Genomic DNA, 26,644 nt, shown 5'->3' on the forward strand with positions numbered 1-26,644 from the left:
AATTGTCTAGATCTATCTTTTGTCTCCGTTATCAACTCCCTGGGGGCAAGGACAGGGAATATTCTTTGTTTTCTGAAGGTCTAATGAAATTCCTAGCTTTGGAAAGCATTCTATAAATATTTGCTGAAACAATAAGTGAATGCAAGACCTATTTAAAAACAAAAACAAAAAAAAACCCTAATGGTCATTTTAGAGACTACATTATACTCTATTATATCTAAAAATTCATTCAGAAAAGTGACCTTGACCTTTAAGTTTGCTTTAAAATTCTACTATAGTTATTAATACTGCATATTTTCTACATTTTGGATTATGGAGTAGTAACGTTTTGATGTTCATGATACGTTTTGCCAATTGTTTTTCAAAAAGATTTTAACAAGCAGCCATCAGTGTTTGAGAGCTCTCACTTCTTTAAATATGAACTTTACATAATCTTTAAATGGGGTTAACTTGATGGTTAAAGTGTTCTCTCCTCTTTTAAATTTTCATTTCTAGATTTCTAATGAGGTTGAATATTTTTTCATTATTTACAACCAATTGTATCTTGAGTCTTGTCAGTTAATATATAAGCATATCTTCAGGCAGAAGACGGGAGTGGTTTACTAAAGATTCCAGAAGAGTATAAAGATTGATGAGAAGAAAGATTATGTACGCAGGGAAACTGATTAGCATCTGTTAACACATTCCAAGGAGGAGAAAATAAGGCTTTGATCTAGAACCCTGCATACGGGAATGGAAAAGGGAATAGGAGTATAGATAGGAGTATACTGGGGCCCCTGGGTGGCTCAGTGGGTTAAGCGCCCAACTTCAGCTCAGGTCATGATCTCACAGTTCATGAGTTCAAGCCTCACATTGGGCAACTTGTTGTCAGCGCACAGTCTGCTTCAGATCCTCTGTTCCCCTCTCTCTCTCTGCCCCCTCCCGCTTGCTCATGCGTGCTCTCTCCACCCCCCCCCCCATAAATAATAAACATTAAAAATAAGGAGTATGCATAAATCGGAATAAAAGAGAGAGATCTAAAATACTTGAGGATATCCATGCAACCTAAGTACAAATCATTCTGTATTGTACCATAAACTAACTGGGCTATTAGATGTTTGTATCTAATTCAAGCTTAAGATAATAAAAGGATGAAATAATTTCCTGGATGATGTGACCAGAAGAAAACTTCAGGAAATGAAGTAACACAGCCACCATGTGATATGGATTCTTTGCTCTTTCCCAGCTGACCCCTACTTCCTGTGGAAAATCAGACAACTGAGACCAGGCAGAATGCTGAGAAGAATGAGGCACCCACGTGGCAGGTTGTGTGCTTGATATTTGCACGTATGTTAAACCATTTAATCTTCACGATAATTCTGCAATATAAGTATCATTTACATCTCTATCTTACTGATGAGAAGACTGAATTCAGGGAAGCAGAGTAGTTTGCTCCAAATTCATAGCCCTAAATAGCAGAGCTTGGTTTTCAGATCAGTCTGAGTCTGGAGCCTATAATCTTTCCACACGTCATATCTCTTCATGGGGAAGAATTTCCCACCACATCCCTACGTATGATTGTTTCAAAGAAGCTGCAAAAAAAGAGAGACCTATACAAAGGTGGTTCTTTTGGGTCTTGGAGAAATAAAAGTCTAGGGGAAAACTGAGTTAACATTTCCTATTAAAAAAAAAAGTCTAGGGAGATAGAGGATATCTATTATTTATACAGTCTTATGAAATCTTATGGGTAGCCACTTTCTTTCAAACCATTGGACAAGCCATCAGGGCTACCTTAGCTTTCTTTTTATCTGGCACCTACAATAATTTTATGTCATGGCCCTCAACATTTTCTGTCAGGCCAGCCAGTTAAATCAAATTGCTCTCTTAGTCACTCTTTGAAAACGATTTTTCCCAAAGTTACCTGATGGAAAATGTATTGTTCTCGAAGTTGGTTGGCAGAATTCCATGCAATCTTTCCATGAACCAAGACTTTGGCTTTCTCAATCCACTTCAAAATGAATTCAAGCATTTCAGTGTATTCTTCTAAATGTGATGCTGCCTGAAAAAATCATTAACATTCAGATAACATATGTAAACTCTGCTTTGTGAGCTAGAAATTAGTCTTCTATTTCTCTTTAGATACAATAATCCTAGGGGTTGATTGTTATAACAGCTGTGATATTTAAAGGTATCACAAACAATCATCTCCTTGTTGAAAATCTGTCAAGGGCTTCCCAGTGACTTTAGGATAAAATTCAAGTTCTTAATATGCTTGAATAATCTTTCTTTTAAAAATATGCTCTGTTCTTATCCCTTGGTCATCTATCTAGTGCCTCTCTATCCCCCCTTCCATATTTATTCCACCTCCACTGATGAAGGAGGTGGTGGGGGGATTATAGCATGCCAGATTTCTGTACTGTAATTCATTAGTTGCCAATCTTGATTTAACTTGTCCCTGATTACAGAAAAAATACATAATTAATTTGTAAAGGCGAGTCTACAGTCAATAATTATGATGAATGTGTGACCTGAACTTATCTATCTACATATAGATATATCTATGTCTTATATCTTTATATATATTATTTACATGCACTATGTATTTTATTTCATATACATATATAAACATATATGTATACATATATATACACACATATACACACACACACACATATATCTATAACTTTAAGATAGTTGAATACACCCCAAACTGATTTTATAAAATGTGTTAACGGATGAGTATTCATTTCACAAAGTGCTTTTCTAGTTTACAAAATATTCATTCCAAAAGTTCATCTATATGACCACCTTTGTCAATGAACTTCTCATATGGTTTGATATAAAACAAAGGCAAGTTTCCATGTAAATCTTAGGAGACTAAACAGGTGTGGTATGTAATAATCTACCCTTAAACCACCCTCATCATTGTCAATATTATCTTTTTATTTTTCAAAAGAAAAAGCAAACACTTAATTTCTACCTTAGAGGATTTTGATTCCTGGCCTGGAAGACATACCTGACTGAGCTTGGAGAGCCGATTCTCAGCCTGTCTAATGGTCTGCTGGTGTAGTTCCATCAGTTTTCCTACCTTCTTGGCCAGTGGTTTACCCAGTTGGCCATTCTGTTCCGAGAATTTCTGTACTGCTGCATCTAGTTCCATTAATTTTAAATTACAGCCATCTAATTCCTCTCCTAGCACCTAGATGGTAATCCAAATAAAAGAACATTAGACTACAGAAATTTCTCCAGCTTTTCCAAGATCAAAGGGTGATATTTTAAATGTTTTTTGTAAATGCCAAGTATTATAAGGAATATTTCTACATGATCAAGTCATTTCTGTTTCTTCAGTTAGAAAGGCAGAGCAGATGTAAATTAAAAAAATAAAAAATTAAATTAAAAAAAAAAAAAGGAAGACAGAGCAGACAGGAGGTTTTATTATGCTGGTGTTTATTTCCTATGAGGCTGAGTGAGAAGGCTAATATTTCCTTCTGCCCCACCCCTAAAGGATTAGTCACTTAACTCATCAGCAGAGTGAGAGCACCACCAAGGTCATCCTTTGTTTTGGAATTTATATATTTATATTCCCCAATAATTATTTGGTCTTTTGACACTCTTCCCTCTTCCCTGCATGTGCAGGTACATTTATTAATACAGCTCCATTGGAATGATGAGGTATATGATGTAAGTTATCTATGCTATTATCTGTATAATAGCATATATATGCTTTACTATCTGGTTTTACTGACGCTTGCTAATCAAGAAAGTTTTTTTTTTTCCTCTGTCTATATCCCCAAAATAAACTAACTCCAAAATATATGGAATTCATTCAGTAGCACCTCTTATATTTCCACTTCTCCTTCCTTACCTTTTGGTCGATCTTAGCTTGTTGTAAATTATCTGTCTTTGCTCTCAGCTTACTGAGGATAGTTGTGAGATCTTTGGCTATCTTCTGAATTTGCCGGCTGAATTCCTGGCTCATGGCCTTGCTCTGTTCAACTTCTCTTACTTTGTCCTGGATCTAAACAATCAGTGAGAACAACGAAACCAACCATGATTAAAACTGCATAATTGCTATTAAAAGCCTCAATCTTAAGATGTTGACAAGAGACTCTTGAGTTGGTTAATGCCACTTTGGCATCGGTGCACTTTGTCAGACCAGCCACATGCCGTTACTGGCTCTCATGGCTTTCCTGTGGCCTTGCTATTCACCACCCCTTACTGCTGCTGTTTCAGCAAAGGAACAAGCGTCGCATGTATAGTGAGCTACACATCAAATGTTTACAGAATACTCATTTTAGATAGAAGTGTACATGGCAGAGCTTGAATCTCAGCTTCTCCATTTACTAACTTCAGAACACAAATTCTTTTAGGCCTTTGTCTCCATAAAATGGAAAACCCCTCCAGATAATTAGAAGCACCTGGATTTGTTTCCAAGCACCTTTTTTATAAGTAGATGTTGGTGATCTGTTAACTCTTTTTCCAACTTCCCAAGTACATCCCAATAATATATCAAAACAGTGTTAAGCATATCCAATAGAAAGGTGAAAAAGGAACAGTTAATGTTTACAAGTTTCTAATGATCTGATAACACTGATATTTCTGCCTATAATGAAATGCTTGAGAGAAAATGGTAAAGTAACATTTTCTTTATATAAGTGAAGGTTTTAAAAAATCACTTGAGTATAGAGAAAACACACCATTAAAATAATACTTTTTTTGGACTTGATTATTTTGAGTTGAGTGCCAATGTAAATGAAATGCATGAGGATAACTCTAATATAGAGAAAATTTATCCAGCGAGAAAGAAAACTTAAATTTAAACTTTTTCTTAAAAATCTGAACTTGCGAAGTCATCCTTCCCAGCAGACCTTCCAATGTCTAAGAAGAAAAACCAAGCAGGCCAATTAAATACTTAAAATAGAAAATAACATTTTAGTTTATTTAGACATTTAGATGCAGGGGCACTGAGTTTTCATGAAATTTTTAAAACACTTTGCTTTATACATTAGAGGGTCCAAAAGATGCTGTGCACCTGTATGAATTTTATAATTTGCTGCGAGGGAATACTACTTTGCATTTCGTGTAGCACTTTAGAATTAGTGGGATACCTTCTCTCTGTCCTCTGTTGACTGCTTTTACCTTAACTGTGGCGCTATGTCACCGAGGAGGTCCTAAAAAACCATTATGTTACCATACAGATGCACCCAAAGCCATTTTCACTATGTAAAAGTGTGCCCTCTTTTGGGGATCTATGATAGAAATGTCCCTCTGATCTCAGTCCTATGAATGACTATGTGTATCTCTTTGTCTAAAAAAAAAAAAAAAAAAAAGAAAAAAGAAAAGAAAAGAAAAGAAAGAAAAAACTATTTGTTTTAAAATTCATAGACATGGATTAGATTATGTGTCACACCTTTCTTTGGTTATTTAAAAGCTAGAGTTTATTTGATGGGCCTTCCTCTAGCGACATTATAGGATACACCAACGTGCATTTTGGGTAGTAACTTCTTCCCTGGTTCTACCTTATTTATTTATGTATGTATGTATGTATGTATGTATGTATGTATTTATTACTTTGATTTTCCCTTTCTCCAACTATCTTCACCTACTTAACTTACATCTTGCTGAACCCAAAATAACAGCTAGAAGTGTACCCGGCAGGTCCTGGGTACTCAAGAATTTTTGTTGAGTACTTGAAATATATTTGTTTTAAAAAATTGTGTCTTTTTTTTTAAGAAAAAGGTGAACTATGGGGTGCCTGGGTGGCGCAGTCGGTTAAGCGTCCGACTTCAGCCAGGTCACGATCTCGCGGTCCGTGAGTTCGAGCCCCGCGTCGGGCTCTGGGCTGATGGCTCAGAGCCTGGAGCCTGTCTCCGATTCTGTGTCTCCCTCTTTCTCTGCCTCTCCCCCGTTCATGCTCTGTCTCTCTCTGTCCCAAAAATAAATAAATGTTGAAAAAAAAAATTTAAAAAAAAAAAAAAAGGAAAAGGTGAACTAGGTAAGTTATTTTTAATCGTATAACATTATTGTTCACAACTGTGATCATCCGACGTGCTTCTTGCCACCACAGAAGAACCCTAATTTAATATTGTTGTTTTATACGGAAGACATGATTACGAAGACATGGAGACCTGGTTGTGAAAATCAAGAACTACAGAAGAATGGAAAGGCATGCTTCTGTGACCGTACGTGTACCTGATCATGGATAGTTCCTAGGTCCAGTGCCACCTCAGCTAACTGGAGGGAGAGTTCAGAAGGTAATATGGAATAAAGACCCAGGTACTTATTCTTCTGCTCTTCAGCCATTTTCTCAATGCTCTGTCGGTGATTTGTGGCTTCTGTTAGGAGAAGCTAAAGAAAAGATCAAAGTAAGAAACTTCTGGAAGCCTGATGAGGAAATTCATTTTTCTGGGTACAGAGACAAGACTGTGTATTTTTCAACAATATGTGAAGTGTGGAATTAGAGAAACATCTTTAAAAAAAAATGAAACTATTCTTTAGTCTCTAGGGAGAAGCATGTCCCCTTTTTAAGGAACAAAAGAAAGTTCCTTGAGATAATACTAAAAGCCTCATATATAGTGCATTTATGAAAAGTTTTAATTCAATACTCATTGAATATAAGCAAATCTCTTGGGGTACATGGGTGGCTCAGTTGGTTAAGCATCCAACTCTTGATTTTGGCTCAAGTCAGGCTCTCAAGGTTGATGAAACTGAGCCCTGCATCAAGTTCTGTGTTGATGGCACAAAGTCTGCTTTGGATTCTCTCTCTTTCCCTCTCTGGTTGCCCCTCCCTGGCTCATGTGCTTATGTGCACACTCTCTCTCTCTCTCTCTCTCTCTCTCTCTCTCTCAAAATAAATAAATAAACATTTTTTTCAGCATAAATATATCTCATTAAAATCAGGACAGTATTTTTAAATGATGGGTATAGGGAATGAGGAGAGTTTTATACCTGAAGTTCTTCAAGTTGAGCATCTATTTCTATTGTTGGATTCCCCAAATATTCCTTTGTTTCCTGAACCCAAGATTTCACAGAATTGATTTGGGTCTCCACAACTTCTCGCTCCTTTAGCTCTTGCTTTACTACTTTTCCAGTATTCTTCACTTTCTCCTGCATGCTTTGGAAACATTAAAGGGAGAAAACAGAAGTGGATTTGAAATGAAAGGAAATCCCTAATCCATGACATCATATTAGCAAAAGCAGACATAAAAAAAAAAGTAAAGCCTCATATCTTTTTTGCATGTAAAGACACATCCTCAAGTTGTGAGATAACATTCAGTAATGCTTAATTTTAGTTCAAATGCAACAGAAGATTAGATGTCATGTGAAGTGAATGATTTATCCCTAGAAAGGTGAGAGGTGACACACTCCCAGGCCACTACAATGCAATGAATTTTCCTATCTAAAGTCAACTGGAGACTGTTTGATTCTTTATACCCTCTTTGGAAATCTACTCAAATGGTGCAGAATCATCAGCATTTAAAAGTAATGTGTAATTGGAACGTTTCTGGCTATTAGAGGCCAGTCTTTAAATAAAGTCTGAAGCTTTGGAAATTAGGCAATTAATAATGTTCAACATCCTTTTGAATTGACATAAGCTTGGCTAAAGTTAAATAAGTGAAATCAGATTACCCTGAATTCATTTGTAAGTACAAGAGGTGAATATAGGCTATGAATAAGTAACGTTAGTTAATATAGGATAAAATTATCTATTGACATTTCTTCTCTGGCTCAACAAGTGAATCAGGCTGATTATGCATCATTCAGATTAACTTTCTCTTTCCACTAAGTTCACTATTGGTAAATAGCTATTATTTATCTGGACTTTGGTATTATCCTTGCTCTGATCTCCCTGCCCTCCAACTTAGCCAATGAGTTACCAAGCCTGATCAAAATGCAGTTCTTGATAGCTCTCGACTGTTTACCTTTCAAGCTTCATTTCTCATGAATTGTCCCATCACCCAACAGCTCCTTCAAAGTGACACGCTCACTTCCAAGCTTTCTTACATACTCTTCCCCTGTTTGCAAAACCCTCCTCCCACTTCACTAGTTCTAGTGCGCTCAGTCTTCCGTGTAAGTACTCCTCCTGACAGGAAGCCTCCCTTGATTCCTCTCCTAGGGTAGCTTGCCCTTACCACTCTTCCCATGCTCTACCTAAACGCCTCTGTAGTTGTCTGTCTCTGCTGTTTGAGGGTAAACTGCATGAAGGTAGACACTGGATCTGTACAGCTCATCACTATGTTTCTAAATCCTACTAGTATTTATTTGTCAGATAAATGACTAAAGAGTTAAGAAAGCTGAAAAGCAGGGATGACGGGAATAGTTCTCCACGGTTCTCAGGCGGCATGATGGAGCGTCCCCAGACTCTAATACCACACTTATCCCTTTGGGTCATGGCCAAGTTTAGTAAGAGAGAATGAGAGCAGGTGTATAGTTACTTCAGGCACCGGTCTTGCATTGCCGTGATCTCCTGGACAGTGGGTGGCTCTTCTCCAGGAGGCTGCGGGGCTCCGTCCTGAAGCATGCCCAGCGCTTGCTGCCGCAGCATGCCTAAAGCCAACTGCTGCTGTTCCAGTTCCAGAACGAGTGCGTCATGATGGTCAAGAAGCGTTAAGAGCTCTGCTTTTGAGGCTTTCTCTGCTGAACCTCCCGGCAGTTTATCTTGCAGCTGGTCAGTCGTTTCAGTGGCTTTTTTAACCTGATGACAGACGCATATACTATTAAGCTCAAAACTAAACTGAAAAGACAGACCAATTCCAATAAATGCCATATTTGCCACTAGGGCACGGAAGCACTTAAAGATGATGGTATAAACTCTAAATTTCAGGGACCAAATGTGAACAATCTCCTTAACATGGAAAGGAAGACCACCTCTTATTCTGGGTTTTAAAATTTAATCTCAAAATAATAGGGTGATCAGAGACTGCATAACAGAAAAGTTGTTTTCCTTTTTTTTAACGAAACAGATAAAAGAAAAACTCTTTCCAATATTTCTGTTAACATGAATATGTGCCTTGAGTCATTAAGGAAGATGTAGTTAACAACACTGAAACCTACTTCAAAACACAAAAGGAATTAAATATAAGATTTGGGAAATGAGTTAAATTCTTGCTCATTTTCATGACAAAGACAAAGTATTTTATGCTTTTTCAGGGCCAGGTAAGAAGATTTCATTAAAAGCGTAGCAAATGGGGGCAACTGGACTTACATTCCTTTCAAAATTTAACTGCTTGGTTTTCTCGTTATAATAATCAGACCTCAACTTAGAATTAAATTGCACATTGCATGATGTATTTTGTTTCATAATTTGGTTTTCATGGCACTAAAACAGAGACTTAAAAAAAGAAAGGCTTGTTGCTTTTCATAAAGCCAATTTCAAGAAAAGGACAAAATACTGCTTTTCAAACTACGTCGTCGTCAGCAAGGAAACAACTATTTGAACCCCTCAGTCATGGAAGTTACCTTATTGTTAAAGCTCGTCCACTCATCTACTGCATCTTCCAGTATCTTCTCCTGGTCCTGAGCCACAGCACGGAGACGGGTCCAGCGCTGCCAGACGGTTGTCATTGACCTGCTTATGGCTGCTTTGCTTGCGTCATTTCCGGTTTTTTCCAGTTGTGAAGTTTTGTCCTCAAGGGCCACAACTTTCTCATGGAAGGAGTTAACTACTGACGCTAAAGCCTGAAGTAGGGAGACCATAAGAGACATTATGAGCAGAGATTGATTTTTCAAAAGTTCTGCGGATTTCAGCAAATCCCCAAATTACCTGCAAAAGGAAATGTTCCCACATATATTTATTTTCCTCTGGTAACTTTTACTTTTACACTTAAGTTTTAATTGACTTAGGCTTGAATTCTTTATTATTTTTTTAATTTTTTTTGAACGTTTATTTATTTTTGAGACAGAGAGAGACAGAGCATGAACGGGGGAGGGGCAGAGAGAGAGGGAGACACAGAATCGGAAGCAGGCTCCAGGCTCTGAGCTGTCAGCCCAGAGCCCGATGCGGGGCTCGAACTCACTGACCGCGAGATCGTGACCTGAGCTGAAGTCGGACGCTTAACCGACTGAGCCACCCAGGCGCCCCTAGGCTTGAGTTCTTCAAAGAGGTAAGGTGAATTTGTGTCTTTATTAAAAATTGATATATTAATGTATTTTATTTATTTGTTAAAAAGAAAAGTTTATTTGCTACTTGACATAACATTCTCCCAATTTCATAAGGCAGCAAAAATATAAGTGAACTGAATTTGATATTTAAGTATATTATATTCCACCTGATACTGCTGTGATATAGGAGTGAGACTCAGTTATTAATGTCTGAATATTATTTGAATTTATCTATATTATTACCAAAATGTATTTACAGAAATTTATTATGTGCCACATCTTATCAGAAGCAAATTTCTCTGAAGGTCTTTTTATAAACCTAGCTATGCATTTCAACAGGAATCCTTAAAAGGTGATAGCATTTAATTAAGTTCAAAAAGCTATGGAATGTGGCTAAATGAATCCTTTTCATATTTAACATTCTTCTCATATTTAAATGCATCCAGGTGGAAATGAAAATTTATTGACCGGTTTCTAAAACTCTCATATGACAATGATAATTACAATTACAATAGAAAGGACATTTCACACAACAGCAATACTAACCTTGTGTTCTGACAACTTTTCTTCTGCTTCATGACTGGAAGAAGCCTTCAGTAAAGAAAACTCAGACAATTTCTTTTCTGCCTCATTCATCAATTCGATAACCTCTTCCCTTGCTTTCTGATAATTCTGCCATTGATCTGCACATCTTGAAAAAAAGTCAGACAAAAGCCAGTAAGCAACATAAACTCACACATTTCTATGCAGAGCTCTGATGTCAGTATGCCTGATGACACTTAAGAAGAAGGAATTTAGGTGCTAATGTACATCACTGGTATATTCTTTTCCATGTGAAACTTCATTTCACTGAAATATAAAGACTAAAACAACTCTAATACCTCTGCAAGAGATCTAATTGGGCATGTGAGTCCTGTATTATCCTCTGGCTCTTCTCTTCCAGGGAAGCCATTTTCTGTGCTAGGTGCTCTTTTCCAGTTGGCTTGATGAGTGGGTCCAGGCTGGCTACCAGGTGCTGGAGCTCCTCCAGATTACTATGGAACTGATCTTCTGTACTAAAAAATTCCACGTGGCTTTTGAGATTTTCCTCTACGCTCTCCACATCTAGGCCATTGCCTGCCAGTTGTAACATTTCATGAGCATCCTCAACCCAGTCGTTAGCTGCTTGAAATACTTGATAGTACCTCTGACATTGACTATATATTTGGGTCAAGGCAGCCTGAAAGACAGTAATTGCAAACACAGTCAACTCTCAATTGCAATGTATTTGCCATCAATAGTTTAATTTTTTCCATTTCTTTTCCAGTCCTCAGTCAAGTGGCTATATGTGTACAAATGAATTGATACGTTGGTGGATTTTGTGAGGGAGGGGGGTGGCTGTGATTCATTATTATCTTTTTTTTTTCCTTCTGCTATTCTTATTAAGATTTTATTATGGCAGTTAAAATAAATAAACAAGGCCAGAAGTGCAATAGAAATTTATTGGGGCGCCTGAGTGGCTCAGTCGGTTAAGCGTCCGACTTCGGCTCAGGTCATGGTCTCGCGGTCCGTGAGTTCGAGCCCCGCGTCGGGCTCTGTGCTGACGGCTCAGAGCCTGGAGCCTGTTTCGGATTCTGTGTCTCCCTCTCTCTCTGACCCTCCCCCGTTCATGCTCTGTCTCTCTCTGTCTCAAAAATAAAATTAAAAAAACGTTAAAAAAAAAAGAAATGTATTAGTGGTATCTTGACTCTATCTGAAACTTCTCTCTCTTGTAAAAATATATATGCTTTGAAAGATGTGACAGATTGAATATTCACCAAAGTGAGATAATACCTCACTTGGCTGGAAGTATAATAACAACCACTATGGAAAGCAGTATGGAAGTTCCTAAAGAAACTACAAATAGAACCACCATATAATCTAGCAATCCCACTTCCGGGTATTTATCCAAAGGAGATGAAATCATTATTTCAAAAAGATATCTGTACTCCCATGTCGAGAGAAGCATTTTTCACTAGGCAAGGTAGGGAAACAACCTAAGTGTTCATTCACTAATGAATGGCTATAGAAAATGTGATACACAAAAATAAACTAAAAATGTATTAGAGACCTGGGTGTGAGACCTAAAACCATATAACTCCAAGAAGAAAATATAGGCAGTAATTTCTTTGACACTGGCTTGGGCAACGTTTTTCTAGATATGTCTCCTCAGGCAAAGGAAACGAAAACAAAAATATGCTGTTGGGACTGCACCAAAATAAAAAGCTTTTACAAAACAAAGGAAACGATCAACAAAACACAAAGGCAACCTACTGAATGGAAGATATTCATAAGTGGCATATCCAACTAGGGGCTGATAGCCAAAATATATTTTAAAAACTTAAACAACTCAACACCAACACACACACAAATAATCCAATTAAAATGGGCAGAGGACCTGAATAGACATATTTCCAAAGAAAACATCCAGGTGACCAACAGACACATGAAAAGATGATCCACATCACTAATCATCAGGGAACTGCAAATGAAAACCACAATGAGATATGACCTTACACTTGTCAGAATGACTAGCATCAAAAAGACAAGAAATAGCAAGTGTTACCAAGGACTTAGAAAAAGAGGAACCTTCATGCACTGTTGGTGGAATGTATACTGGTGCAGCCACTGCGGAAAACAGTGTGGAAGTTCCTCAAGAAGTTAAAAATAGAAATGCCATACAATCCAGTAATTCCACTACTGAATATTAACCCAGAGAAAATGAGAACACTGACTCAAGAGATATATGCACTCCTATGTTTATAGCAGCAGTATTTACAGTAGCCAAGATATGGAAGCTACCCATAGATGATAAATTCATCTATCAGCAGATGAATGGATAAGGGAGCTGTGGTACATATACACAATGGTATACTACCCAGCCGTAAAAACAAAAGGAGATGTTGCCATTTGCGACCACATGGATGGAGCTAGAGGGTATTAGACTAAGTGAAATAAGTCAGACAAAGACAAATACCATATGATTTCACTTATATGTAGAATCAAAAACCAAAACAAATGAAAAAGCAAACAAAAAGCAGAGACACACCCCTAAATACAGAGAATAAACTGATGGTTGCCAGAGACGTGGGTAGGGGGGATGGGCAAAACGAGTGAAGGAGAGTGCAAGGTACAAGCTCTCAGTTATGGAATAAGTCGTGGGGATGAAAGGTAAAAAGCTTAGGGAATATAGCCAGTGGTGTTCTAATAGTGTTGAATGCTGACAGAGGGTAACTACATTCATGGTGAGCATAGCATGATATATAGTCTTGTCAAATTACTATGTTGTATACCTGAAACTAATGTAATGTGTATCGACCATACTTCAACTACAAAAAAGAAAAGAAAACATGTATTATGAACATTATTTAAAAAACAAGGACATCTTGGGGCGCCTGGGTGGCTCAGTCGGTTAAGTGGGTGACTTCGGCTCAGGTCATGATCTCACCGTCCGTGAGTTTGAGCCCCGCGCGCGGGCTCTGTGCTGACAGCTCAGAGCCTGGAGCCTGTTTCAGATTCTGTGTCTCCCTCTCTCTCTCTGGCCCTCCCCCATTCATGCTCTGTCTCTCCCTGTCTCAAAAATAAATTAAAAAAAAAAAAAAAACGTAAAAAAAAAAATTAAAAAAAAAAATTGGGGGGCGCCTGGGTGGCTTGGTCGGTTGAGTGTCCGACTTCGGCTCAGGTCATGATCTCACCGTCCGTGAGTTTGAGCCCCGCGTCGGGCTCTGTGCTGACAGCTCAGAGCCTGGAGCCTGTTTCAGATTCTGTGTCTCCCTCTCTCTGACCCACCCCCGTTCATGCTCTGTCTCTCTCTGTCTCAAAAATAAATAAACGTTAAAAAAAATTTTTTTTTAAATAAAAAAAAAAAAAAACAAGGAAATCCTGTCATTTGAGAAAACATGGATGAACCTGGGAGGTATAATGCTAAGCAAAATAAGCCAGACGGAAGAGAAACAAATACCACATGGTCTCACTGACATGTGGAATCTAAAGGAAAAAAAAAAAAGCTGAAATCATAGAAATTAAGCAGACAAGTAGTTGCTGGGGGGTTGGGGGATGGAAAAAAATAGGGGATGTTGGTAAGATGGTGCACATTTTTAGTTTTAAGTCGAATGAGGTCTGAGGATCTAATGTGTAACATGGTGACGACAGTGGACAACACTGGATTGTTCATTGAAATTTGCTAAGGCATTAGGAATTAAATGTTCTCACCAAAACAAAAAGGTGAGGTGCGGGATGTATTAAGTCACTCAATGGGGGAAATTTGTATACGATGTTTACATATCTCAAACCATTACATTATATACTTTAAATATCTTACAGTTTTATTTGTCAGTTAACCTTCAATAAAAATGGGGGCGGGGAGAAGGAAGTACAACACCAAATGTCCAAACTAGCATTCACCACACTAAATAGCAATTTCTGGAAGTGAAATAATGGCCCATAAGTCTGGAATAGGGACTGAAACAGAAAAGTTTAAGAATGGAAAGCGGACCCCATAAAATGAAATCCATTCAAATCCAGAAGGAAAGGAAACATTGTAACCAGCCAGCTGTGACTGGACAAGACAAGCCATCATTGTACAAGCAGACACAGAAAGTACATACAAGATTGGCATTTAAGAAGGAAAGAATGTGTATGGACAAGCAAAGAATCAATGGCAGAGATTAGAAATGCCCCTGGAACCACAACCTTTAGTTAATGGGCCAAGAGAATCAATTAAGACTATCAATCACAAGATCACCTTAACAGATTCGAGATTTTGGTTCAAAAATCATCAGATCAACAGATGCAAGCTTATAGAACAGATGTCTCTCGAGAATGAAAACTCCAGGTAACTTCTGTCCTGATTCTTCACTCTAGGTTAAATGCTCTATAGCTATAGCTATAGGGAAATTAAAAAAAAAAAAAAAATTAACAATGACCTTGAATCAACATGAAAGGGAAAAAATACACTAAATAGACTATAGTTTGAGAAGTCAGAACTTTAGCTGATGACGTTTAGTAAGATTTTACCCAAATGTTAAAATAAAAAAAAAAAAAATCTATTTAGTGTTAACCTTAATGTATGTGGAAAATAAAGTTACGTGATAGCTAAGATTCACTGTGGGCTATTTGTGTCTACACCAGGCCCTACGCAGAGAATAGAAGTCCAAGAGGGAAATATTATTATCCCTCTTCCCCGGAGCGGAAACTGAGATTTAAGGGATGTAAGTAATTTGCCCAAGATGAAGTAACTGAGATTAAAACTCAGGTGTGCTTCACCCTAAAGTTTTAGCTATTATGTTATCCTGAAGAAGATCATCTTTTACTTAAATGGCTGGCTGAAATCCCATAGAATCAGGGGCTGAGGACAGATGTGGGACAGAAAAAAAAAAGGTCCAAAGGATAAGTCAGAACAGAATAGTCTGGGAGCTCTTAGATCTCTTATTTTTGAACACACAGAATTTGCGGGCCTCAGAACAAGGGGCAATTGGGAGGTCAAACTGAGAAGTTCTGTGCATACTCCCATTTCTTTGTTATCCCCAAATAAAGTCATGATGAACCTTCGAGGCTTGCTTTTGCTGTGCTGCAGGGAAGGAAGAGCAGAGGAGGAAAGGGTGAAGAGATGAGGCGATTGGTGAGAGACCCCACAAGAAACGTGGCTCGGCATGGGGTCAAGACTGCATGCTCTCTATAATGCCTCCAGCGCTAATCTTAGACATACCAGGCTTCAGATTGGTTAACAAAGGCATCTCTACTTATTCATTGCTAATGAATTGATTTTAGTATGAGTGTACTCATACGTGATTATATTATTATATTCATATGATTATATTAGTGCTATCTTGTATCGTCTCTTCTAAAGGTGAGAGACAACTGAGGTATGTGTTATAACTAAGGAAAAGTCAATGTGGAATCCCGTGAGATTAATACCAGGCACCTAAACAATCAGGACCTTTTTAAAAGTCAGGTTGAAGATGACTCACTGTAGTATCAAAAAAGAAGTCCGGAACGAAGCGATTTTAACCCAAAATAAAAACCAAGGAATTTCTCACAACGGTTTACAAATAAGCAGAGTGGAAAACAGGACGAGAAGGCCCTAGTAAACCAACCTGTCTGGTGCGTAAAGCTTCCTGAACGTCTCCGTCCAGCTCTGAGAGCTCAGCAAGAGTGTGCTGAAAATCTGCAGAAAGGAGCTCTTTGGCTTTCGTGAATTTCTCCTTCTCCTTGTTACTCAGGGCATTCATGATTCTCAGGCTGGACTGGACCTCTTCCTGATGAATCTGGGTCTTTCTGATCTCCTCCTGGATGTCCTGGAGGCTCAGGTCCAGGCACACCGGCCCACTTAGCTCTGCCTTCACGCTCCTCAGCCAGTCCAGGGAGCGGCTCAGCTCTGTCTGGAAGTCTATGCTCTGCACCATGCGGCTCTCACACTCGGTCACCGTTGCGCCAATGGCAGAAGTCAAGACTTTCAACTCCTCTTGCCAGGACTGGATCTGCTGCTTGGCTTTCTCATAAGCCGAGGGGTCAAGGTGTGGAACCAGATCTTCAAGATGCACGGTCACTCGTTTTAGCACGATTCCTGAGTCCTGAAGGCTTCCCGCCAGCGAGTGATAGATTTTGAGCTTCTCCTCTGCGGGAAGCGTCTCCTCATTCACTTTGGACTGCTCCGTTTTCACAGCCTGCAGTTGTTTTTCTAGCTGGTGGCACATCTTCTCATGCTCTTGATAGGCACTGGAGGTGTCTTCCAGTAAGCCAACCCTTTGTTCCGTTTGTCGCTTCAGCCTGTGGTACAAGGTGACGAGGTGCAGCATCTTGTCTGGCTGCCAAGGCTGTCCTGTACTTCTAAAACTTTCTTTCTTTTGGTTCAGCTCATCCACCGCTTCCCCGAGGCGGGCCACCTCTCCCAACAGGGCTCGGCAGCCTTCCTGAAGAGACACGGCCTCTTCAACTCTCAGGTCAGTGGGGACTTTGCTCATCTTTAAGAACTGGTCCTCAAGTTCACTCAGAGACTGGGTTGTCAACTCGATCAAGGAAGCGTACTCTTTCCGAGCAAGAATTGTTTCTTGGACTTTATAGAACTTGTCTTTAGCCAAGGCAACGATTACATTAAATTGCAGGGGAAGAGCATTTAGCTTTTCATTGAGGTAGGAATGATCGACTTCATTCAGCGATGGCAATATGGCCTGCCCAGTTCTCTGCAGCGTAAGTAGGAGATTTTCATATTCTGGAGATTGTTCAAGAATGTGTTGGTATTTGGCCAGTTGGGCGTGCAGCTCAGCGCTCTCATTCATTAGGTTGATTTCAGGAAATGTAATAATATCTGCTTGTTTTAGCCAGTGACAGGCTTTATCAAAATCTTCCTTAAAATGTTTCCTAGAAACCAAACTTTTCTCTAGTTCTTGGAGCCGATGGCTACACTTTTGTAAAACGGTGTCATAGACACTCTGTAATTCCTGAAGCTTACCCAGTACTTCACTCTTTTCCTGCTCTGTGGTTTCTTTCATTAATTCACGACCCTGAGCCCAAAGTCCAGTGACCTCGTTTTGGTACGTCTTGAGGCTGGCTTGCGCACTCTTGCATGTTTTGACTTGTTTGCTCACATCATCCGGTAACAGGCAGATGTGTTCACGGAACATTATCTTTCGCTCATGTTGTTGAATTTGGCTGGTTGCCTGGAACACCGCCATGAGGAACTGGGTTTTCTCGGACAAGGCCTTGTTTAAGTACTTTCGTCTCTGGCCCACTAAGTCGCTGAGGCAATTCACATGTCTCTGTGCATCAGAAAGGGCTTTCTGGATGATCTGCCGCTCATTTAGGCCAAGGTCAGCCATCACCCTGTCGGCGTCCTTTATGAGCGATTTCAGGAGCATCTGTTTGGTCTCCAGTTCACTGCAGATGGCGAGGTGGTCCATGAGGAGGTTCTGGGCCATATCCGGTGGGGGGCTCTGCTTAAGGGCCTCAGCGATGTTGGGCTGCTGTTCTTCTGCCCACTCCATTAGCTCCTGAAACCTGGACCGCACCACATTTAACTCCTCCAGGTTGGTGACTGACGCTTGGAGTTTCCTTTTAACGAGGTCCTCAAGCTGAAACCAGCGCTGTTCGAGGTGACTTGTCTGTTCTTTGACTAATTCTTTGTCATCTAAATTCAGATGTTCTATCATCTTTTGCTTTTGATCTTTCAGATCCTCCACAGCCTGCTTTCTCTCCTGCAGTGCGAGCGCTAACTTTTTCAAAGCTTCTAGGTGGACAGCTGTACTCTCTGCATCGGACCTGTCAGTACATTGAAAGATACAAAGACAAATTAGTTTCAGTGAATATCTATGGTCGTTCCTACCATGTTAAATTACACTTCAACATTTTCTTTAAGTGGGTGTTCTTAGCTTACAGCAGCTCAGTTCACGGTTTATTGAAGAGGTTCTGTGATTATTATGGAATATAAGACCCATATATTTCTTCTCGGGACTGCCTTCGCCGCATCCCAAAGCATTTGGATTGTTGTATTTTCATTTTCATTTGTTTCCATATATTTTCTTAATTTCTTCTCTAATTGCCTGGTTGACCCATTCATTCTTTAGTAGGGTGTTCTTTAACCTCCATGCTTTTGGAGGTTTTCCAGACTTTTTCCTGTGGTTGATTTCAAGTTTCATAGCATTGTGGTCTGAAAGTGTGCATGGTATGATCTCAATTCTTTTATACTTATGAAGGGCTGTTTTGTGACCCAGTATGTGATCTACCTTGGAGAATGTTCCATGTGCACTCGAGAAGAAAGTATACTCTGTTGCTTTGGGATGCAGAGTTCTAAATATATCTGTCAAGTCCATCTGATCCAATGTCTCATATATTTCTATATCAGAAGCTGCACCAAAACAAGTTGCCTAGATACTTCTCTGTGCTTCTTCTTCAGGCTAATGCTGCCCTCCCATCACATCTGACCTGAACTTGTAGCTTCTACCTCTGGCTCTCATCAGTTGAACATGATCTGCATATTAACAACATCCCCGGATGATTTGTGTAAACACTACATATTGACTAGCACTGATCTGCATTTTTTTGAGAGAGAGAGAGAGAGAGAGAGAGAGAGAGAGAGAGAGAGAGAATGAACAGGGGAGAGGCAGAGAGAATGGGAGAGAGAGAATCCTAAGCAGGCTCCACGTTGAGCCCCAACACGGGGCTTAATCTCATGACCTGAGCCAAAATCAAGAGTCAGACACTTAACTGAGCCACCCAAGCACACCAATCTACTGCATTCTTAAAAGAAATGAATAAGTCATTCATGAATTATATGCTCTCCTATGAGAAGAAGCTCCAACAATAAAGCACTAGATAGTTTAATCTGTAAGATATAACCAATAACTCTAATAGCTACTCATCTATGTACTTAGGTATTGTTTGCTTGTCATCAGGAATCTTTAAAAGTAAGTGTGAAATGTAAAGAACTCTCAACCCTTTGACTACAAAACACATGTGATAAAAGAAATCTTATAAGTCTCTTTCAATTACAAAACAATGAGTTCTGAAGCATAAAGAACAGGGCTGGGACGTAGGATGACGAGTTCTGTTTGAGACTTAGGAAGTCTGAGGTACCTGTGTCAACCAGATGGAGGAGCCTATTATAAACCCAAATTAAGGGTTTTCACTGATACTGGCTGGATTTGTCTCAAAGACTTGTAGAATGCTGAACATCAAGGAAAGGTAAACAAATCAGAAAATAGTGTACCTCCTTCCAGAAAAAGCACTATAATTTATATCTAGAATAATGTTTTTAGGGGCGCCTGGGTAGCTCAGTCGGTTAAACGTCTGACTTTGGCTCAGGTCATGATCTCGCAGTTCGTGAGTTCGAGCCCTGTGTCAGGTTCTGTGCTGACAGCCCAGAGCCTAGAGCCTGCTTCGGATTCTGTGTCTCGCTCTCTCTCTGCCCCTCTCCCGCTTGTGCTCTGTTTCACTCTCTCTCCAAAATAAATAACGCTAAAAATTTTAGAATAATGTGTTCAGTTTTAATTGCTACAAATTAATAAATCTAGGCAGAAGAAGTGTGGATTTTAACAATTACAGTGATCAGAAGTTTATATATGATGACCCAGTATATGTGGGGAAGAAGGAAATCCTTTTCAAACAGGTAAGAGGGGTTCGATTGCTACAAAATCACAAAGGACACACATTGATTGAATTTGGATTGTTCACTAATTTCTAGAATTCCAAAAGTACAAGGAAACTTGACTGAATTATATAGTATGTAACACTTTACAGAAATGATAAGAAACCTATGGAATACAGAGATTCAAGAAGGATTCATTTCATGAATTGATGATAGTCTCATAGCTGATAATTAAACAAAACTAGACATATTCTTGGAATATTCTTTGAAGTCACCGCGTAATAGTCTTTGGAATGTCTCTTCAGGTCATGGCAGAAAATGGTGCTTTTTTTCAAACATCTTCCTTTTACTCACTGGTTACGTTAACACCAAGTGAGGAAAACCACGACTCTGTATCCACAGGACAACATGAGGTTCTTAATAATGTTTCATCAGTATTTACGACAACAGACAATAGGATGTTTAAATTGTAAGACGTTTTTGATTTTTATAAAAAGGAGGACATTTCCGGCTTAGCGTTTTGGTGAGCCGCTAGAGAAATGCTGTTACCTGGCTAAGTTATCCCATTCTGTAGTGAATTTTTCTAAGAACTCTTCAACAACATTCATACGGTCATGGTAATCTCTTGTTCTCTGAAGATCTTCTTCCCTTTGCAAGCACAGACTGTTAGCCTGAAGGCACAGATCTAACCACTGGTCATTTAAATGGCTTATTTCCTTGTGTTCAGGAGACTCCTGCTTCTTGGTTAACTTATTCACCCTTTCTGTAATCGCGGTCACTGATGCCTGCTTACACTGTAGCTTCTTAACAAAATCCTGAAGGATAACAACAACAAAATAGATTAGATGTAATAAGCCTCCCATGCCCCCAATAAACACAGAGTGAGACATAGACATACTATTTGCACACACTTCAAGTAGCTGGAGAAGGCAGAATGAAGGGGTCATGAAGGACAAAAGGAAATCTAAAAGTCGTAGCTCTTTACGAATATTTTCAAGTATGTAAGAATCAAAGGGTAACTGTGGTATTTTCCTTTGCTATGTTATTTTGAGAAGTATAAAGAGAAACTGATAAATGTGAAACAATACTGCAGTCATTAAGGGAAAAAAGGCAGTATTTTATCTTTAAGTGCAGCCCTGGTTTTCTAAAAATTTTTTGAGAAAAAAATGTATCTCTATTCTTTTTTTTCTGCATATGCAAACAATGTTCCTGTAGAAAATATAAATGGCTCACTATCACAGACAAAACTAAATCTTAAAGTTTGTCAAAAATCTGGTACAACTTCTAATCAAGTTAATATACTTTAAATAATTTTCTATTACATTTAAACTATAATATAAATCCTATTCATATATTTCACATTAATCATATATTAATACATATTTTATAGGTTAGATACATTTAATTAATTGATACATTTACAATCCTACAGCCTTAGCAACATTGTGGCGAAAGGCTAGTAAATAATAAGGCTTCACGTTTGTTTAGTGGCAGAGTCTTCTGGCTCTTTCGGCTAAACCACAGCTGTTTTGTTCAGAAACGAACTACCTAGTAAACGTCCTTCAATCCAAGTAGCTAACTGTAGCCCTGAGAATATATTTAAATATTTACTTTCTCGTCTGTCCTTTCCTGGCTTCGAATCAAGGTTATTCCGATTCTATCTCCTTCCTTAAATAGCTATACTAATGTTGAAGGAGTGACTGACATAAGCCGGTCATAGGTCATAGTCGCCTTTATCTCCCCTGGACCCCATGAATTCCTACCTTCACTTGGGAAACCATGTTCTGTGCAATGTTTAACTCCAGTTCTGAGTGCCTCTTCTTCATGTTCTGTAGTTGCTGGTCAGCATCTTGGAGGTAAATCCAAAGTTCAGCCTTCATGTGCTTGATCTCTCCCCAGCCCTGAGTTAAGTTCTGGGCCTGGACAAGCCTTTGCTCAATCTTGAGAGAACACAGAGACAAGAAAAGTAGGTTTTATATTAAGATTTTCTGAAGACTTTAAATGTCTAAGACTTATGCCATATGATTTCAATTAGTTGTAAAGCTCTGGAAGTTTTAACAATGTATTAGGTCAAAGCTGTTTTTTTACATTGGGCATTTCAGTAGACATATCTGCTTGACTGACTCATGAATTCAGTCTTGGGGTTAACTAGAAAAGACTTATATTGCTCTTGATCGTGCATTTCTTGATACTTACAAGACACCAAGTAAGTGTTGGATGTACTTTTAGATTGCCTTCACTGACTTTTGAAACTGTATAATTTATTTCAGTAAATAATTTTTTTTAATTTTTTCAACATTTATTTATCTTTGAGAGAGAGAGAGAGAGAGAGAGAGAGAGAGAGAACATGAGTGGGGGAGGGGCAGAGAGAGAGGGAGACACAGAATCTGAAGCTGGCTCCAGGCTTTGAGCTGTCAGCACAGAGCCTGATGTGGGGCTCGAACCCACGAACTGTGAGATCAGGGCCTGAGCCAAAGTCGGACGCTTAACCGACTGAGCCACCCAGGCGCTCCTCAGTAAATAATGTCTTTAGGAAGATATGTGAATTTTATCATCTTTCATAGGGATTTAAGGAGAGATTTGTTTTGACAATATAAAAGTTAAAAAAAACCACACACGATTCTAATGATTTTAGTATCTACATTATTAATTATTTAATTTCTCCCATACTTTTTTCCTTTATATCCTTTTTCTAATCTGTGAATATGTAGTCAATTAAATATCAAACCTGACTCTTTTTTAAGTTTTTTGTTTTAAACCCAAGCATGTGGCCTTAACACGTTTAAGGCAGCATTGGCGAACACACAGCTTCCATGCTGGCACCTGCTGAGGACAAGTACTGCTGACTTCTCACAACGTGTTGTTCTCACAACATGAGCCCAGACACAGCTTCAGAATCCTTCTCGACACCACCCTCAGTCACCGTGGATGGATTAGAAGGGCCTGGACAGATGGCATGCTCTTTCCTATCCGTAATATAAAGCAAGGATCAGGGATCCTTTTCATATTTAGTATTATCTAAAGAAAAAGTTGGAAAAAAAGAAAAGAAAAACAAAAAGGAGTGGAAAAATCAGAAAAGAAGAGAGAATGGTAATTGAGAAAAGAGGAGCGGAAAGAGGCACTAATGATGAGTGGTTCAATGCAACTAAATGTTCCAATTCAGTGGCATCGGTATCCTTGTGCTTACTTTCTATGACTTAGTTGAAATTCAAATATCTACTTGTTATAATGGCTGTAGAATCCAATAGAAAGAATAACCCAAGGAAATATTTTCTTTGACTTCTAACATCGAAGCAAGAGAATATAATAAAACAGACCAATACAATGTGATTTTTAAACATTTTACCATTTGCTCTGTTTCTTGGATGTCTTTTGCTGTGGTTTTCACTGAAGAGCTTGACAAGTCACATGTGGAGCAGAGGAGATCTAAGTAAGTCCTTGCCTGTTCCTGCAAAGCTCTGTAGTGTTTGACCTGGAAACAACCCCAAATTTGTCAGAGTGAAAGAGAAACATGCCATGTTTACAGAGCAAATATTTGTACCATTTGTAGTATCTTGTTGACATTCCAAAAATAACCTTGCTATGCTCAATATTTTCACCCTTGTTATAAATGATGCATATTAGTGATTCGCAGGAAGGAATTCAAAACACACTGGCAGGGATCCATCTGCCCAGCGGCTGCTTCTCAACGTAATTATGGTCTGGGAGAGAGAACACACAAGAAACTTCTACCATCTTTCCAGATTCTCTGCTCACATTCTAGCTTGTTTTCCATTTCAGAGGAAGAATCAGTAGCCTACTCTAGCCTGCTTCTTCACATTCTAGAGACAGAAAGAAAAGGTCATCGTGCATTTGTAAGCTTCATTCCAGTTTAGTAAAAATGAAGATGGCTGGGCTTTTTTCCTCTGCATAAACTTCCTGCAGTGGTCTTCCCTTTCCATAGCCCTAAGGAAGGCCTCTCCGGGTGGATATTTAATCTATACACAGAAACACAGAGAGATGTGTTTCTGTGAAGAGACTCAAAGTCTCTGCAAGCTCTATGTTAGACACTGTGTTTGCAGTACCCAAAACAAAACCCTTGTTTCCATGGACCTTATGTTCTTATGAGAGAGACAGATAATACATAAACAAATGAACATGCAATGCGATGTTTGGTAGCAATAAACACATGTAGCAGAGTAAAGGTAGGGAAGTAGGATGAAGAGGTGCTGTTCCTTTGGGGAGTGTACCTCCAAGAGCTCTCTGAGGAATGGAATTGGTTCAGGGAGGGAGCCAGTAATGCCCTGGGGAAAGAACATTGCAGGTGATGAATCCACAGCAAATGCAAAACCCTGAGACTGGCGTGGAGTGACCCAGTGGGAGCAAAGGTCAAAGAGGTGGGGGTGGGGGGTGGGGAGGGAGACCATGAAGACCTCACAGGGGAGTGGACCCTACATCCTAATTTGTTGGATTTATGTCTCTGTGCCTTTTCAAACTCAGAACTATTGACATTTGAAGCCAAGTGCATCTCTGCTGTGGGGGCTGCCCTGTTCAGCACAGGGCTCAGCAGTCTCCCCGGCGGGTCCCAACAGCATCCCCAACACTCCCTGTGGTGACAACCAAAACTGTCTCCAGACATGGCCAAATATCCCGTGGGGGAAAAAAAATCACCCCTCCTTTCTGTTTACAAATCATGTACATTGCAGTATGACACGTGAATTTCTTCAAAACCTTCAGAAGTAAATATACTTCCAATCATGACTACATACGAGGACCCTGAGGCTCAGAAAAATTAAGTGACTTACCCACGGTTACCCTGCTGAGTAGTTATTAAAGTTGATGCCTCAGTTACACTGCCTGTGCTCTTTCTGTTCTACCAGGCTGACCGTCAGTATCGTGTCCATCTTCCTAGCTTAGAACGTGAACTCGACGACAGTGAAGCTCAGATTTTATTTATACTTTTATGCCCTCAGGAGTCAGCACAACTCGGTACATAGTAAATACTTAACACAATTTCACTGAATGAGTGAATCACAGTATGACATAAACTTTCAGGACTCTACTACCTGCTTCACGGCTTCTGCTCTGCTCAGAGGTGGGTGCTGGCTTGGCTTTAAATCTGGTTGGACTGCAGACAGCCAGGCCTGGCATTGCTGTAGAGTGTCTTGTCGGCTAACATGCTTCTGAAGTTCATGTTCCAAACTCTGGTACACCTGAGACGAAACAATCATGGGACGGTTATTAGGATGTTCAGGAAATCTCTGTTGATCTCTGTAAAGATCACTGGACTCAAATGAAAGACACTGACCGGGCCATTTACATGGATTTTATCCACAGGACTCCCCAGTACCATATACACATCTAAGGAGTCTGCTTATGTTCCAAAATATGGCAAAGCTCAATGGCCATCTTTAATTTATCACTTCTCAACCTGCGTGTTATAATATCTTGAGTAGAGGAAGAGAATGTGGGCAGGACTAATGTAACAGTAGAAATGGGTAGAATACGTAAAACCTTTGAAGTCAATTATCAAACATAAATCAGAGCTTTTGCAGTCCCTCCCACCACCGCCATCGAATAAATATTGTACGTTTTGTTTAAGCTAGAAACTAAACGTAAAAATAAAACACCGCATCATGAAAAGGCAGCCAGTATTTCTCTAACTCAAATACTTCTGCTTTAAGAATATGGTCAAGTTGGAACTAAACTGTAACATAGGGAATGGGAAAGTTGGATGCCGTCATTTCATTTTAGAAGTTGTATTCCAGGACAACAATAATCCATAGTAATCCAAACATCTTCTAGTATGTCTACTCAATTCATTAATCCTCAACCAGCCAACCAATTTCCATTTTATCCATAATGACATACTAAGAAACTATTACGTGTCTCCTTGGAATCAAGGTGAAATATACCTATAATGTTTTTCTGAACAAACTATTCTATTAGAAACAAAGAAGAAAGAAAAGAAAAAAGAAGGAAATGAAGTTAGCATGGCTTTTCTTCTTTTAACACAAGAGAAACAATGAATTCTGCTTTTCTCTGTCATCTGTTAAATTCACCATTTTCATCTGATGTTGGAACTGTCTCTTATTTATTCTTATTCTAGCAGAACTAAAAAGAGATAAGGTGTTTAGTTTTCTTTATCATTTTACACACATTAATCACAAGGTTCTGATTATGTTCTTAGAATTTCATCAGTTTTTAAAAATTTATTTTAAAATTATGTGTTTGTCTTTGAAAATTTACCAGTTTTTTTCAATTAAACAATATCCTTAATGTGTAGAAAATGCGTGCTACAAAATCAGTGTTCAAAAAAAATCTCTATTGAAGGATTAAGTAAATCTAACAAATAATTGCAGATGATGACATAGAGGGAAAAAGGGAGTGAAATGAAATAAAACAGCATGGAACTTTCTGGTGTGCAGGGGAGAGGGCCAGAGGGAGAGAGAGACAGAGAGAGAGAGAGGGAGAGAATTCTACGCA

The 26,644-nt window shown here is 39.0% G+C and overlaps 1 protein-coding gene across 22 annotated transcripts in view; it reads right to left on the reverse strand.

The window, feature by feature from the left end:
• Positions 1-26,644, reverse strand: part of SYNE1 (spectrin repeat containing nuclear envelope protein 1) — a 475,092-nt gene that overhangs the window by 176,904 nt on the left and 271,544 nt on the right. For all 22 annotated transcript variants that reach the window (XM_045058235.1, XM_045058234.1, XM_045058221.1 and 19 more), the window contains 14 exons: positions 25,225-25,371; positions 23,526-23,651; positions 21,943-22,119; positions 20,729-20,994; positions 16,194-18,354; positions 10,962-11,299; positions 10,627-10,771; positions 9,439-9,657; positions 8,415-8,674; positions 6,928-7,093; positions 6,172-6,327; positions 3,845-3,997; positions 2,996-3,178; positions 1,901-2,038 (listed from right to left, as the gene is read on the reverse strand). In XM_045058235.1, the coding sequence (XP_044914170.1) occupies positions 1,901-2,038; positions 2,996-3,178; positions 3,845-3,997; positions 6,172-6,327; positions 6,928-7,093; positions 8,415-8,674; positions 9,439-9,657; positions 10,627-10,771; positions 10,962-11,299; positions 16,194-18,354; positions 20,729-20,994; positions 21,943-22,119; positions 23,526-23,651; positions 25,225-25,371 (4,635 nt within the window). The remainder of the gene's footprint in view (positions 1-1,900; positions 2,039-2,995; positions 3,179-3,844; positions 3,998-6,171; positions 6,328-6,927; positions 7,094-8,414; positions 8,675-9,438; positions 9,658-10,626; positions 10,772-10,961; positions 11,300-16,193; positions 18,355-20,728; positions 20,995-21,942; positions 22,120-23,525; positions 23,652-25,224; positions 25,372-26,644) is intronic.

This window comes from Felis catus, chromosome B2 (genome assembly GCF_018350175.1).
Source record: "Felis catus isolate Fca126 chromosome B2, F.catus_Fca126_mat1.0, whole genome shotgun sequence".
Lineage (NCBI taxonomy): Eukaryota > Metazoa > Chordata > Mammalia > Carnivora > Felidae > Felis > Felis catus.